Below are 16,945 nucleotides of genomic sequence, written 5' to 3' on the forward strand. Positions count from 1 at the left end.
GAATCAGGCCACCAGAGACTTCAGATACTACCCAGTCCAACACCCTGATGTTAGAGATGAAGAAACTAAGGGGCAAAGAAGTTAAATGATCCACCTGATGTTACATAACTTGTTTATGGTCGAGCTGAAACAAAGGCCCAAGTCTCTCAGCTCCCAGTCTTGATGCTGTATTAGCACCTTCTGAATATCTTCAACATTTTACCAATTTTTACCATTTTTAAATAGTATGTGTTGTGACTATAAAAGGAAAATACTGTGTGTGTGACTTTTAGACTTGCTGCTGTCACCCTTAATGAGAAGCCTTCTATTGCTGGACATATCAGACAGCAGAGGCCAGGGACACGAAATCTGGAAACATCTTAGATACAAGCCTGTATGTACACTGTCCTACAGTTCCTGTCTGAGGGATATATAACTGGCTAATTATACCAGAAACAAAAGAAATCTGAGAAGGGCAGCATATGTAGGGGAGGCAAGATGAAATAATAAAAGAAGGAAAATGAAGCCAGATCAGCGGGTTGGAAATGGAGACAGCAGAACAAAGCACTCAGGTTAGGAGACTTAACTCCTACCAATGACTCATTGTGAGGTTTTGGGAAAGGAACAAAGCCCTGGGATAATGTGGATCTCGTAAGGGTGCTACTGGAGAGCTATTAGTTAATGGCTCAACTTGCTCTAAAATATAAACTAGCAGTTTACTCTGGAGCTCTGACTGTCTATTTTCCTGGGATACAGTGAAGTTGAATGAAGTTTTATGATGGGGCATTAAAAATAATGAACGTGACTTCATCCACACTACACAGTCAATTTTCTTAAATGTTTCTTCCAGAACCTAGCTGTACTTAAAATAAGAAGGAGAAGACTGAAAAGCTTTGAGTGTTTTTCACAACACTGCTATCCTGATACCTGGCTATTTGAATAAATACTCACTCTGAAGAGTACATAAGCCCAAGCTATCTGGATATATGGATTCCTATGGCCAGAACCATTTTGAAGGACTGACTCATCTACCCTTGCTTAGTCAATATCTCAGTGTTCAGTGTTTCTGTAGAAAAGAAAAAGTGTCTTAAATAGCTACAAATCTTAGTTTCAAGGTGGAAGTAAGCTCAGTAAGGCAGAATTTTTTGATAACTTTGGTCTTAAAGCACGGAAGAGAACTCAGATTCTAGGTTAAGGAATAAGTTTTCATCATCTTCAGTCTCTAAGGCCTCATGGGGTTAATCTCAACTATATTACTGTCATCCATTCAACAAAAATTTACAAAGCATCTTCTGTGTGCCACACACTGGGCTAGATCCTAAGGAAGATATAAAGTGTCCACAAGACATAGCCCCAATCATGAATTGTACATTCTAGCAGTTTAGAGAATAGCTTTTTAAAATGTACAAATTTGTTGTTCTTGGAAAGCTGGGGGCTGAGGGAAATGGTTTGTGATACATAAGTGGTTTATATTTGTAAAGATGTCAGTGTGGTATCTGCCTTCTCAGATATCTGAAGTTATCCTCTGACATCAGATCTCTCCATTCTAAGACAAAAGGGGAAATAGAGGGAAGGCGTTCCTACAAATAAGAAAATTGTAAGGCAACTGTCCAAGATTCTCCTTAATAATACACAGTAATCCCTTAATAATTCATGTTAATGGAAGCAAGGCAGTGGCACAGCTAATCCCAAACTGCACTCAATCCAAAACTGATTTATAGCTCTGGAATGCATCAAGGTTCTCAGTGTCTGAATACAGGTAAACCAATGATCTGTGCATTTTAAGCACCCCAGATAAAATAAGAAAGTTTCACTGGAAAGACTCAATTCATTTAAAAGCTACCTGATTTCCTCATCCCAGTCTCAGATCACAATAGAAGAAGTGAATACTTGCTAAGGTCCAGTCTGACTTTACACTTTTATCCTCAAGATGAACCCATGGCGAGTTACAACAAACATTATGGTTTACATCATCAGGTATAGCCAAAAATAAAATCATAGTTTTGAAGAGAAAAAAGCAGCTATGCTGATGACATTCCATTCCTGGCAGAAAGTTCACCGTAGCAACCTTAAGTGCACCATACTTACTTCCTGAGCACTGTCTTGCATTCTGATGAATTTTGGCTTCCGTCTTCTTCACAGTTTGGGCTCTTCAGGTTGCCATACCTGTATGACAAAATGAACACATTCAACTGGCTCCAGAAAAGAACTCAATCCAGTTTTTGTAACAGAATGATAGGTATACTTGGAAAAAATTGCTAAAGTATTTTGAACTATGACTTATTCCATAGAACTATGGATCTTGCTATAAAAATCTAAGTAGTTTAATAATAATAATAGGTTGTCATGATAACCTCATTATACTTAAAACTGTTTCAAGAAATATATCCAAATTATATAACAAAATATGCAATTACCTCAATTTTGTTGTTTTACATTAATGGTATTATGGACATGATAGCATCCTGAGCTGTTTTGTTTGTTTTTTTAAACGCTGAATTTTTGTGGCACGTGAATGCAATGAAATGTTACTGAGTGTGATGAATGCAAAGAAGTCTGGAAAAACATAGAACTGGATACAAAGTAGAATAACAAAAGTGAATAAAATCTGAATATTAGAAAGTTAGAAAGAACAAACTGGCTCGAAAGGAGATATCTAAGAAGACACCTCCCCCTCCCCTTGTAAAAATCAGTGTTCAGGGGTATGGTGGCATGTATCTGTGAACAACTGATGACAACAATATTGCAAATGGTGGCAGAATTTTTTCATTGTGTTGATTAGTTCTAATGATTTTTCCTTTTTTTTTCTTCTTCCTTTTAAAAAAATCTTTCTTGTACGGATGGTTCACTGGAAAGATGAAGGGGGAGGGAGACAGAGGGAAGCATAGATGATAAAAAAAAAAACCAATTAAAATCTATTTTTAAAAAACACTTTATTTCCGTTAGCAAATGAAGGTACCTTAGAAGAGAGCTATTCTTTTCCTCCTACCAAAAGAAATACATGATTATTCTAAGACATCAGATTTCTTATTAAGCCTTTTGAAGCATGCTGTAGGACTGGTGCCAAACATAAATTGAACCTGGGTGCCACCAAAACTTATATAAGGATCCCTGTTAGCAATACGGATTTAGAAAACTACATATTAACATTATCTATCTTCTAATATATTTGCATTTATTTTATTAAATGTTCCTCAATTACATTTTTATCTGATTCAGGGTCTCAATGTGCTTGCCACCTCTACTGTGGGACTTCGGAACTGAGAGGCCGATAATGCTGTTCCCAAGAGGTTCAAGTTTCCCTTAGCCATTACTCTACCATCTTAAATGAGTTCCAAACAAAGTCATTCTGGACACACCAAACTGCTTTAGTTTGGTTTTGGAGTATAAGGGGAAAGAGAATGACCATTTATTGAGTGTTTACTGTATGTCAGGCACTGTACCTTTACAAACATTTTTTTCATTTGATTCTCACAACAATCCTGTGAGGTAGGTGCTAATGCTGTCTCCATTTTATAGCTGAGGAAACTGAGAAAGACAGAGGTTGAAAGACTTGCCCAGGATCATATACCTAGTAAGTATGCCAATATAAGCTCCTAATGAGCAGGTGGCATGACTTTTCTCTGTGTTCTGGGTAGTGTCATGCATAATATAGACAATAATAATGGAGATAATAATGTCAATGACACAACAATAAGGTCATTAAAACCACATAGGGCAAACCTACTGCATTAGAATCTATAAGCCAAGTCAATACATGGTGAATTGGGCCACAAATCTAGATTATCTGAACTATTAAAGCCCCAAAGTAAATATCTATTTTGCAATCAAGCAGAATAAATTTGGGCTAAATTTGCTCAATTATAATTTAACTTTCTGCTTCCATTTGGCCATGAATTTCCTTAGCAAAAATTAGAAATTCCAAATTTAGTATATTAAATATCACCCAAAATGTCCTCCTAGATGTCAATTCTCCTTTTAGATTAAATGTAAGAATATTATACTTATAAGTATATAATAACTACTTTATTCATAAGAGACATTAATTGGATAAATTAATTCTAAGTCCTGGAGATTCTTTAAATTATCTAATACTTCATGCTATTATGATGCTATTTCAGATTCTCATTTTGTCTAAGGAGAATTTAAAAATTTTATCAGGTTAGATATCATCATAATCTGCCCAAAGCCTTGAGAATAAGGCTTCTGTCCCTGGTTTCTAATTGTCTATAAACAATATGCATTCTTCTGTCTTCCATTTAATAATGTTAAGGCTCAAATAGCCTTATGGTCTCTTGTTGCTAGGATATAAAATCTTTTATTAAATAAAAGTCTCCCTTCTGGCTTGATTTAATGCCAATCCATCTGGCTCCATCTCAAATTGCATTGCCCCAGCACAGCCCAGTTCTAACGCCCAGGCTCCCTTAATCCACCTGTTTCTCTCTTTGGATCATCAGCCTTCTGGCCTCATTGGCCTCCCAGAGATGTTTTCCAAGGCTTCGCACCCTAGCTGTTCCTCTTTGTTCCTTCCTGCAGCAGACTTCCAGGACTTCGAGGTGTACATCATGAGACAAAAGGACCCTTCAGAGGAAGGTTTATTCACTCCCTATGTGGGCAAAGTGGGGAGTAGGAAATGACTTTACCAAGGAGGTATATACAGCCGTGTTTGGGGAATCTGTCTTTGACCACTATCGTTGTGAAGAAAGTTCCTGAGCTGTCTCCAAACAGGTTTTATGAGGGAAATGTGATTGCTACACTAAACTGTGGTGGTGTCCAGCTGGTGCTTAGGAAATTGTTTATCTAGTTATTATGACTCATGAATTATATCAATTAAATAATTTGTTTCTTATTCAAATAATAGAGTTGGGTTTTATATATTTTAGGTTTTTCTCTAGACTAAGGACTTCTGACAAGGTTTTATTTTTTTTACCCTTGCAATGGAGTGAGCCATAGTAGAAATAAATAGAGAGACAGCTATCAGAAAAATCAATACATTATAGATCTGCTCCAAACACTTTTCTTGGAAGAGGTTGCAGGTTTTCCTTCTCCCTGTCTTCACTAGGACTCTGTCCTAGTCTCTATTCAAACACCAAGTTGGGGAGCTACTTGGTCTATAAGATAAAGCACTGGACAGAAAAATTTGTGTTCAAATCCCCACTCGGCCACCTTGAATGCTTCCCCCAGCTTCTAGTGCCCCCCCAAACTATTTTTCTATATTGTATATGTCCTGATACATGCATATGCTGTATTCGTGAATAGAATAGAAGTACTTGAGGGTAAGAACTACTTTATTTTTGACCTTGTATTCCCATTGCCTCATTCAGTGATTTCCCACATAGTAGCCACTGAATAAATGCTTGTTGAATTGACATTAATCCTAGCAATCCTGAGAGATGGGTAGAGTATAATGATATAGATAGATAGATAGATAGATGGATAGATAGATAGATAGATAGATAGATAGATAGATAGATGATAGATAGATAGATAGATAGATGATAGATAATGATATAGAGAGAGAGTATAATGATAGCTAATACATAGTGCTTTAACATTTGCCAAGCTCTTTAGATGTGCTATCCCATTTGTTTCTCACAGCATTAATTTTCCTGATCATATCTCATTTGCTCCCCCAAAGCAATCATTTTCCAGTTCATGTGATCACAAATTTAGAGCTAGAAGAGACTTGAGGTGTAAAATCTACCCATTTTACATATGAGCAAATAGAGGTTCAGAGTGACTATGACACACTTAAGTTCACTTAGGTGCTAAATGGCAAAAGAAGAATTCAAATCCAAGCTCTCTGACCCACAAATCAGCACTCTTCCCATTACAGAAGCAAGTGAGGTTCAGAGGAATTGAGTGATTTTCTTGGGTTACACAAGTCCACAGTTGTCAGAGGAAGGATTCAAACCCCGGACTTGTGACTTCTAATCCAGTTTAGCCATTAGGCTAAACCATGAAGATGTACTGTAAATATTAATAACAATCTGCACAGCAGGAGAAAGTTATTAGAAGCACAGAGTCAAGATTCTAAGGGAAATCAACGAGCAGGGAAAAGGTGAAAAGTGGAAAGCACCTTGAAGCTTGAGTCTTCCAGAGTTCCCCTGTCAGTTACCTGCACATTATTTCTATCACTATTAACATCTTTTTATTCTCAAAGAACTTTACAGATAAATGATGACAATATCTCCCAGATGCAGCAACATTCTCTGGAAGTACCATAAGTTCTCAAATTAAATCACATGAATTCTGGTGCTAAGAGTCCAAGCATTTCAAATTCTGAGGTCAGGCCACCATAGAGTCATACCCTGGCAGTGTTTTCAGGTGAATCAGAGTTTCTTTCATGGTTTTCTGGGCCTACTCATAGATTCCCCACAACCTCAAAGTCAAATTCAGTTCATTTAAGCTAGCGTGGTAAATAAAATGGGTTTGTTTTATAAAATGGAATAGTCAAAATGATCTTCCCCCCAAAAAAACTATTCAAAACTCCCCCTGAAAGTAAACATCAAACCTCTAACTTCTTAAAAAGGTTTATTAGTCACAAACTGGACACCTTAAAGTCAAGACATTCAAATAAAAATATAAATTCTCTGCAATTTTGGTTTTCTATATAATTATCTTGTAAGTGGGGATAATGTTATTAAAGTTATTAACCAATGAGACACAAAAAAGACAGAAGCAAAGAAAGTTGGAGCTGAAAGGAATTTTAGAAATCATTTCCAATCCATTCAGTTTATAGGGAAGGCAACAAGGTCCAGAGATGTCAAGTGATTGCCCATGGTCCCACAGCCAAGTTGAAGAAGAAGAACCCAATTTTCCTGGCTCTCACTACAGTGCTTTCTCTACCATGCCCTGTTGCCACCCAGGCTGTCAAATTTCTGCTAAGGAGTTGCAAAATTTAATTCTGAGAAATTATTTACTGGACCATAATAATGACGAAAGGAGTGATAATATTTAACTGATTTCTGATGGGTAAGCAGAAAATTGTGACTCAGAAATAAATGGGCTGATTTTATTGGAGCCGATGTGGGGGCAATACAGTTCCTATGTTAGGAACTGAAGCCAAGTTAGAAATGAAGCAGATGAGAATTGATGAGTGCATCTGTACTGGGGCTGAGAATGTTTGTGGCTGCTACTTTTCTAGCCTGAAAGAAACAGGAGGAGACCCAGTATAAAATACAAACGCAGGCCAAGAGTGTCTTAGAGAGACTAAGGTCCCTTTCAATTCTGAAACTCTGTGCTTCAGGGAGAGCCTCCCTCCCTGCACAGGGGCTTTTTGACCTAATAATTTCTAAGAAAAGAAGGAGGCGGGATGAGAGGCTAATGCAGCAAGCCTCCATAGGCTCTTCTGTGTCCCAATGAGACAACTGGGAACAAGGACAAGACAGTGAGAGAAGCTCTGTCTGTGTCTGTGTTTGTGTGACTGCTGTGGGAGTATTATTGGGAAAGCAGAGACTGTGAGAAGAATAGGGAAATCCCACTGGAAGCCAATAATCTATGAAATTGTACTTTTGGTAAGCTTAATTGTAGCAAGAAACTCTGACCTTTGAAAACCATCGATTTTAACTAAGCTTGAGAGGCGGGGTAAGAGAAAAAACAAAAACAGAAAAAGAGAGAGGGGAGCCTACCGACTAAAGACAATGAGGTTGTCTAGTGGATATCATGTGGGACTTAGAACCAGGAAAACCTAAGTTCAAACCTTGCCTCAGACATCTGTTCATTAGCTCTGTAACCCTGGAGCAAGTCATCTAACATCTCTGATTCATTTTCCTTATCTGTAAAATGGAAATAATAATAGTACCTAAATGACAAGGTTGTTGTGAGGATCAAACGATATATAAGAAGCACATTATGTTATGACAGAAGGTGCCTTAGAAGTCATGTAGCCCAATTCCTTTGTTTTATACATGAGGAAACTGAGGACCAGAGAGGTTAAGTCATCTTCTGGGGCCACAGAGCTAATTAATGAGAGAAGGAAGACTCGAGCCAGGTCTTCAGACTCTTGGATACCACATACTGCACAATTAAACATTATTTTTTATAAATGAATAATAAAATTAAAAATCTCATTATTATAAAGTTCTATCTAAATGCTATTTTTTTAATTAATTAAGAAAGTCCTCCAGTCTGCTCAGATATGCCTGGGGAATGTGTCATGGCTTCATGCCTCCCTCCTGAAGAACATGGCCACCTGCAGCATCTGTGGTTACTTAGAGAGAAAAGACAGGCTAACAAAGGAAAGAACTAGAAGACTCTAGGCAGAACCAGGGATTGAGCTGTGACTTCCCTAGAGGACACTGTTATTGAACAAGTAAAGGACTGGAAAAGCTGGGGGGGGGGAGGGGTCACTGGACTATAAAATTTTAGACAAAACCTAAGAGAGGAGTTCAAAAGAAGCTGGATGTTCAACTGCTGGAAAGCCGTACAAGGGATTAGGGGTTAGATTACATGGTTTCTCAGGTACCTCCAGAGATGCAAAGGCCAGTCACCCTAGCCTACAGGCAGGACATTACAGAGTCTATTTTAACTTTGTAACATCTGTTGTATTTCCATATTATTGAAACAGCCTTAGCAACCTACAACACACTTAAACAGCAAACAAATTCTGTGCATTTGCAGAGCCAAGATTCCCTATTCTATTTAATAGCTACAAAATACAGTTTAATTTCCATTAATAATCAGAACCATGCTTTCACCTCAGCAACACCCACAGCCCCACTCTTTTAAAAGGAAGACCCAAAAAAGCAGGACTAATAGTTTAACATTTAGCATTTGCCAAAGAAAAGAGAAATGGAGTCTTCCTCCTCCTATCCCCTCTGCATCTCATCCCATTTCACATCCCAATTCAGTCATTTCTTAAGCATGATCACTATCATTCTTGGTATAGGATTTCACATAGTTTTCTCTCCAGATCCCTGTCATCTGTTTTTCTTCTTCTGGCCTACTTTGTGCATTCTTACAGCTCTTGGACCTGTGTGCGACCCCTCCTTCTCATTACCAGTTTTTAATTCCAAACACTTTACTTGCTAACACTCTCCAACTGCTGTTACAAAAACAGGTGAAAGCAAAAGAAACTTTGTGTGTACGTGTGTGTGTACACCACATATTGTGTGTGTCCATGTGCCACATGCAAGCACAATTGTGGGGTGTCCATAGAGTTTTAAAGAATAAATTTTAAGACTTGAGATATCCTAGGACTAACAGTTGGCTCTGCACTAGGAGTAAGGGCACTGCTGCTCACTTTACATGGGGGTCTTGAGGCAATCATTCCAAGTTTCTTTGTCTCAGTTTTCTCTCTTAGCACAAAGGAATCACTTTCGAGTTTGTGGCTTTTGTCTGTATATCTGATAGGTTGGTATTATTATGTCCTATTGGTTTATACTATATACTGTTGTTTTCCTCTCCCACATTTAAAAACAACAACAACCTGGATATTCCCAGGGTTATATGGCAGGAATCTAGTCTATTGTACAGAAACAGATCAACATTTGCAAAAAACAACTAAATCAGCACAAAAGGGAGTTCTATTATTTTCCTTCATTTATCATTTCTATTGATAAAAAATAATTTTTATTAATTTTTCCTTCAGTCTTAACCTTCTTACCTAACTAATATAGCAAATTAAACATTTCTAGTTAATGCATAGTAATGTCATGTAGTTGCATAGAGGAAAAAGTCCAGCTTTTTAGCATGCTGTGGATAAACCTGGCCCTTTGATTTAGTCCTCTTTTCCTGAGTTCAGTTCATCTCTCTCTCATGGCTGCAAAAAGCATGCTATTTAAACTAAGCACATAGTAAACGTTCATGTGCCTTGTTTCTCAGCACCCTGACTGAGGGAGGCTGAGTCCATGTATACCAGACTTTAGGAGACCCTCTCCTGAGAGATGAATCTTACCTTCCTGTCTCATGTTGAATATACTGCTTCTAATAGACTGTTAGACTATAACTGACAGTTAAATGAAGTGTGAATTACTGTGGAGCTCTCTATGTCTTCAATCATTTCATGTGTAAAACAATTACTTTTCACTGTTCTGTCACAGGCAGAGTAATAAAAGCAAGAAACCTTTCTGATACGTTAAAGTCTGAATCCTCATTTCTGTGTTAGAGACATTTCAAAATCTACACATGTAACTCTTCTCATTATTTCCCCATCATTTCGTCTAATTCATGAGCTGTCTCCAAATAATCTATTTAGTTTCATTTTTAAAAATTGTCTCTGTAGCTAAAAAGCCCAACTTTAAAAAATAATTTTTACTACCATATGTACATCATCCATCAGTTCTTTCCTGTCTAAGGGTCATCAGTGCTTGGGCAGGAAATGCTATTTAAACTTATCCTTTATGATAAGCAGGGGGAAAAAACCCTTTAGAAAAGATCCTGGTTTTCCAAGGAATTTTCACTCTTGCCAGGATATCCATAAACTTGGAAGGAAATGGGGGTGGTACTAAGATTTCCTGAGAGCTGTCTCCATTAGGTTACATGGGATGAGCATCTTGGATTCATAGAGCACTAATTCTCAACTTTTGTTATACACCCACCACTATGGTGGGGGCAAAAGAGCCCATGAAGGAACTATCAACTTATGTGCCTAATTCAATTCATCCACTATTTATTAGGTACCTACTATATTCAAGACCATCTTTTAGGCACTAGAGAGAAAAGATTCATCCAATTTAAAATAAAAGTGTTTTGTCAAATGAAACACTAATGATTTGATGTCTGTTTTCTTTATAGTAGAAATACAGAATTGACTCATGGGAAAAACAAAAAGAGGCAAGTCCATGAAAGCTGACCTTGTGAATCTCCAGTAATCATATTTTGAAATTCACTGTCCTAAAGGGAGAACATATCAAATATCAGTTTCTAATAGCTGCTCCCCAGAGTACTCTCCTCTAACATTCATGTTCAACTATGACTGCAGACAAACAGGAATGGAGACCTAAACAACCATGGCATCTAGTTAAAGGAAAGGTAGGAAGGTTATGTTATGGACACTGAGGTTTCTTGCTACAAAATGTTATCACCTAAGAACTTATTCAAACTCCAGAATAACATGAAGAATTTAATTTGCTTAAATTCAATTTTTAAAAAACTTAACTGGAGTGCATTCTATAGGAAAAATAGGAAAAAAATATAGGAAATTAGGCCCTATAATTCTGGGCCAGATCTTCCTTCTGAAGAAGACTGAATGGAGAGACAATAGGATGGGGGGAAATAGAGGGCTGGTCTTGGATTTCAGGTCAGAAAGACCTGAATTCAAGTCAGGCTCCTGACATACTGTGGTTGTGTGATGCTAGCCAAGTTACGTGACTTCTCAGTGTCCCTAAGCAACTCTTTAAAATTCTAAGTTATAGATGTGCTGCTATCTACATACAGTATACGAAATTCCTACACAGAATGTTTCCTATATAATTAATTCATAGATCTGAACAAGAATGTATAGAATTGAAATATGTTTTAAAGGTATATTTTAAAATTATATTTCTAATAGTTTGACTACTATTCCAGAGCCCTCAAAGAAAAGGAAGTTTTGATTAAAAAATTTTTTTTAAATTTATATTGATGACATGAGATTGTAGGTAACAGCATACAGGATGCCAGAAAATGAATTTCCCTGTAAAATAAACTAAAATTCCTAAAGGAAAAGGAAACATTATTTTTGGTGCCTGTAACAGACAGTCTGTAGAAACGAAAGTAACTTCCTCTAGCTCACAACTAGAGTCTAGCTTCAATAGAGGCCCAATTTCTTCTTTAGGACCATTGCGTTTATGCAGAATTGGTTTCTTTTCCAAAAAGCAAGCTATTTTTTATAGAAATATTAATTCAACAAAGCACTGTGAAAGGGGGTGCTTGTGTATTCCCAGGTTCATACAGGTGAATATTTGTCTAAAACCATTCATGGGCCCGTATCTAGTTCCACCTTGTGACCAACCAAGATATTTATGAACAAACTGGCTTGATTAAGGGGCTCATTAGAATTAGTCTTTGCTCATGAAAGAGAGTAAAGATAATTACTTATACTAAGGCTAAACACTTGGTCCATGAAGACTCAACCCTACCATGTATCAAATGGTCAGTTTCATGAAATATTCTCCTACTGGTTCCTTTGGCTTAATTAGTGATCAAGTAACTCACCCATAGCTGTCTGGGGATTCCTAGCACATCTCAGGCACCATAGATACCAAGCACGATCATTAAAGGCAGCAGAAATAAAGATGATTAATGATCTTCTTAACCCACTTGAAGGTTGTTCCTTCACTGAAACGGGATGCACCTTAAACATTTTACCTTCTACCCTCTACCATTTTCAACTTGGAAACAGGAAATCTGGATTCCATTCGTTGCCCAGAAAACCATGTATCTAATAAATGGAAAGCACTATTTAAAAACCAGAAGGGCACTTCTTCCTGTCTTGCATACAATGGATGGTGTTGAATACACTGCCCCCAACAAAAACTGTCTCCTCTGCAAATTCTGAGCTTATATTTAGAACAAGCCATTGCAATAACTAGTAGTCTCACACCAGGGAATACATTAACCTTCCTCATCCTGCTAATAACACTCAAGCTCAGAATTAGGACTCCCTTTGAAATTAGGAAGGTAATTTAGGACATAAAATCAATGTTTTCCAAACTGGGAACTGACTGGCATAAATAATCCTGCAAAATCTGGTTTTCATCCTGAGATGCGTATTTTCCTCTTACTGTATCTGATCACTTTTGACACTAGGAAACTAGGAAACTGTGTCCCATGATGATGAATGCATAGAAAGAAACAAAGAAAGGAAAAATACCAAGAAACATTAACCTAAAGGACAGCTAGCTACAAAGTGATTTTAAGAGTTGCCTTAGCCTAGGCTGAGAATTGTATCAAATTATTTACTTAAACAATACTTGTGCCTGCCCAGTGCTCAAAAAATCTCTTTATTTCTTCATTTAAGGCTTCAAATAACCAAGGGTGTCCAGCTATCTTACTGAGGTCGCAGGCAGTGGGAGAATAGATTTAAAATGTTTGAAGTTAAAAAAAAATGAAAGGAGGAAAAAAGCTAACCCATAACACAAGAGCTTCCTCTTAGGCTAAAAGGAAGCCAGTAAGATCTAAAATTAACTCTGATCCATGAAGAGAATTTTGCACAGGAAACAGAGCTCCCTGTGATTTGTGAATCAGTCTAAGAGAACAACAACATGGGCTTCCCTGTCTTAACCACTCCCCCCCACCCCCCCAAAGCAAGTGATCTCACTGTTCATTAATGGATTCCCAATAGTCCTGGCAAAGAGAAGCTATCAGAAGGGAAAAAAGCAGCATGGGAGTCAAATTCAAATTCTCTGTGAGATAAGCCATCTGCTCTGAACGCTTGAAAGTAAATCTTGACCTTGACTTCAAATAAGCATGGGGATTTCTCTTGTTATTACAATTGAAGAGTGAGAGGTACAAGTGTAGCAACATCTGCCTTCCATCCCTTCCTCACTGGTTAAGGCTCGAATAATTTTGCATTGTTCCTTTCATAAAAGGTAAATCAACTACTGCAGAGAAATCAAAGGAAATAGAAGAGATTTATATGCAGGGATCCATAAACAAATCAACAATGATTTGCTGTCGGAAATAGGATTTCAAATACATGTTTGGAGAAGGCTAGTTTGCACCTTAATTTCTCAAGGCTTAATTATAGAGATATTTTTTAAAATCCAAGGACCTCATTTAAGTTCTCAGCATTTCTCAGAATTCACACACTGGTCAAACTCAAGGGAATAATTCACCTCTACCCATAAAGCCTCAGGTGTGGGTAGAAAATGTAGCTAGAGAGAAATAGACATTTTTCTGATTTGTACACAAACATGACTGCCATAAGCCAATGTGATTTCTACAGGAGAAAAACAAGTCAATGACAGCTCTCCTCTGCACACCTACAGTTCTTCCAGACCAACAGTTTATAATCGTTTTTAGTATGAGGAACCCCTTTTAGCATCAAAAAATATTTTCAGACTCCCCCACATGTTAGCAATTTTACTATTAATATCTACTGGTTGAAAAATGATGTAATGACAAAAGGCTACTGTGAATTCAGTAGTCCTTTTAAATTAAATTAATCATAACATCACTTATGTGTGCTTAAAAACAGTAATATGTGGAAGACATTTTTTATTAAGTCTTCTAAATGGCCATACTTAATACACATATGGATTCATAGACCATTCTGTGTATCCTGCCCCGCCCCCCATACACATACACACTCCATCTCAGAGTCTCTAATGATAGACTGGGAACCACTATTTTAGAATGTACCATGTAATTTAGATTTTGATTTTATACTTTCTTACACTGTTTTCTAATTGATTCATGTAAGTCTTGTCTCCTCAACAAAATTCCAAGCTCCCTAAAGATAGGTACCATGTCTTATACTTCTTTTATGTTCCATATGGTGCCTACCACAATGCTGGGCACATTGCTGACGTGACTGATTTCATTCAGAGACAAGTTAAAGATTTGTCCTGTAAAAGGAAATAAAGGTATGTATAAATACTGGCAAATTTGAACTTCAAAGAACTTAAGGAAAATTAATTCTTCTGCCAAGTTCTGTCTTTCCTGCATGGAGAGGTTCAGTATGTTCTCACAAGTGAAGTCTCTCTTGCCCATGATCAAACAGCTAGGAAGTATCTGAGGTCACATTTGACTACAGGGACATTGCTCTATCCTTTGCACCACCTACCAGCCTCCTTAGCTGAACTTCCAACTGAAGAAGGGGTTTTGATGGCCATTAGGCTCCTTTCATGTGGCAAAGCACCTGGTGCCGATTCTATTCCAGCTGAGATTTACAAGGTAGGGGGACCATTGCTCATACAAAAGCTGACTGAAATTTTCCAGGTTATATGGCAAGAGGACGTTATCCCCCAGGAGTTCAAGGATGCCTCCATTGTCCATCTCTATAGGGGTAAAGGGAATAGATTGTCCTGCAACAATCACAAGGGGATCTTTCTCTTAATCACTGCTGGCAGAATTATTGCTAGAGTCCTCCTTAATAGGCTGATCCTTCACCTGGAAGATGGTCATATAACTGAGAGCCAGTGTGGCTTCAGAAAGGGTCAAGGAACAGTCGATATGGTGTTTGTTGCCTGACAACTCCAGGAGAAATGCCAGGAGCAGAACAGAGTTCTGTATACAATGTTTGTAGGTCTGACCAAGGCCTTTGACACTGTTAATCATGAGGACTTATGGAAAATTAGGTCAAAATTTGGTTGCTGGAGAAGTTCATCAATATTGTACATCAAATTCATGATGGCATGTTTGCTCAGGTTCTAGATAATGGACAATGCTCTCGTGCCTTCCCAGTGACCAATGAAGTGAAACAGAGCTGTGTGCTTGCTCCCATGCTTTTTAGCATGATGTTTTCAGCCATGTTGACAAATGCTTGCAACAAGGATGAACACGGCATCAAGGTCAACTACCATACAAATGGCAAGTTCTTTGATTTGAAAAGGCTACAAGCCAAGACCAAAGTGGAGGGAGTGCTGGTGCATGATTTTATGTTTGCAGATGATTGTGCACTCAATGCAGCCTCTGAAGCTGATACATAACAAAGTATGGATCAATTCTATGCTGCCTGTGCTTATTTTGGCCTAATAATTAACACTAAGAAAACACAGGTGCTCCATCACCACACCATTCATATATGGAACCATTGGTTACAACAAATGGAGAAGTTTTGAATGCTGTGGATAAGTTCACCTACCTTGGAAGTGTACTTTCCAGGGATGTACACATTGACAATGAGGTTAATGCACTCATTGCCAGAGCTAGCTCAGTGTTTGGGAGGTTCTGAAGAAAAGTTTGGGAGAGAAGAGGTATTAGACTGACTACCAAATTGAAGGTCTACAGGGCTGTTGTGCTGACCTCATTGTTGTATGCTTGTGAAACATGGACAGTCTACCAGTGCTATGCCAGGAAACTGAATCATTTCCATTTGAACTATCTTAGGAAGATTCTGAGGATCACCTGGCAGGATAAGGCACCAGACACTGAAGTCCTTGCTCAAGCTGAACTGCCAAGTATTGAAACTATGCTTCAGAGAGTGCAACTCCGATGGGCTGGCCACATTTTCAAATGTCAAATGTACACTTGCCAAAAAGACTATTTTATGGAGAACTTGCATGGGGCACATGATGGTCAAAAGAAGTGATACAAGGACACTCTCAAGGTCTCTCTCAAGAACTTTGGATTTAACTGTGCAACATGGGAAACACTGGCACAAGACCACTCAGCATGGAGTGCCCACATCAGAAAAGGTGCTGTGTTCTTTGAGCAAAGCAGAATTGAGACAGCACAAAGTAAACCCAGGATGCGCAGATTTGGGATATCCACCCCAAATATTCACACAGATTATCTGTGTCCAACTTATGGTAGAGCATTCCAAGCTCGCACTGGTCTGATCAGCCACAGGCAGACACAATGAAATTTCACTTTATCATAGTGATGTCATTTTGGTCCTCTTTGAAGATGAAGGACAACAACCAGAACCAGAACCACAAGTGAAGCAGCATGCAGAATGTGGTTCTTTGAACTCATCTGCTTAGACAGTGTATTAGCTCGAGGAGGAATACATAGCCCCCACAATCATAAATTGAGATGACTAATTTTTCTTAAAATTACATTTCAAATTAAATATATATCTTATCCTTAAGTTGCCAATCAATTTCATATTTTTAACTCAAAAAGTCTAATTTTTGCCACTAAGAAACCTCTTTTAGGAAAAAAAAGTAAATATAAGCTTACATGGGTGTGAGTCACAGACTAAACAAACCAGTTCCCGTGTGCTAGCCTTATTTATTATGAACAGCTGGAATATACATGTATTAGCCTATTGACCTATTGTCAATGTAGTCAGCAAAAAAAACATCACCAGATCCAAAACAAAATATAAATTTGTAGTTGATGTTTTTCCTTTTCCCCCATGTCCCCAATTTCTTTT

At 37.9% G+C, this 16,945-nt stretch overlaps 1 protein-coding gene across 5 annotated transcripts in view; it reads right to left on the reverse strand.

The window, feature by feature from the left end:
- RGL1 (ral guanine nucleotide dissociation stimulator like 1) overlaps positions 1 to 16,945 on the reverse strand; it is a 272,674-nt gene that overhangs the window by 84,741 nt on the left and 170,988 nt on the right. For all 5 annotated transcript variants that reach the window (XM_072648405.1, XM_072648406.1, XM_072648408.1 and 2 more), the window contains one exon: positions 2,068 to 2,145. In XM_072648405.1, the coding sequence (XP_072504506.1) occupies positions 2,068 to 2,145 (78 nt within the window). The remainder of the gene's footprint in view (positions 1 to 2,067; positions 2,146 to 16,945) is intronic.

Source organism: Notamacropus eugenii, chromosome 2 (assembly GCF_028372415.1).
Source record: "Notamacropus eugenii isolate mMacEug1 chromosome 2, mMacEug1.pri_v2, whole genome shotgun sequence".
Lineage (NCBI taxonomy): Eukaryota > Metazoa > Chordata > Mammalia > Diprotodontia > Macropodidae > Notamacropus > Notamacropus eugenii.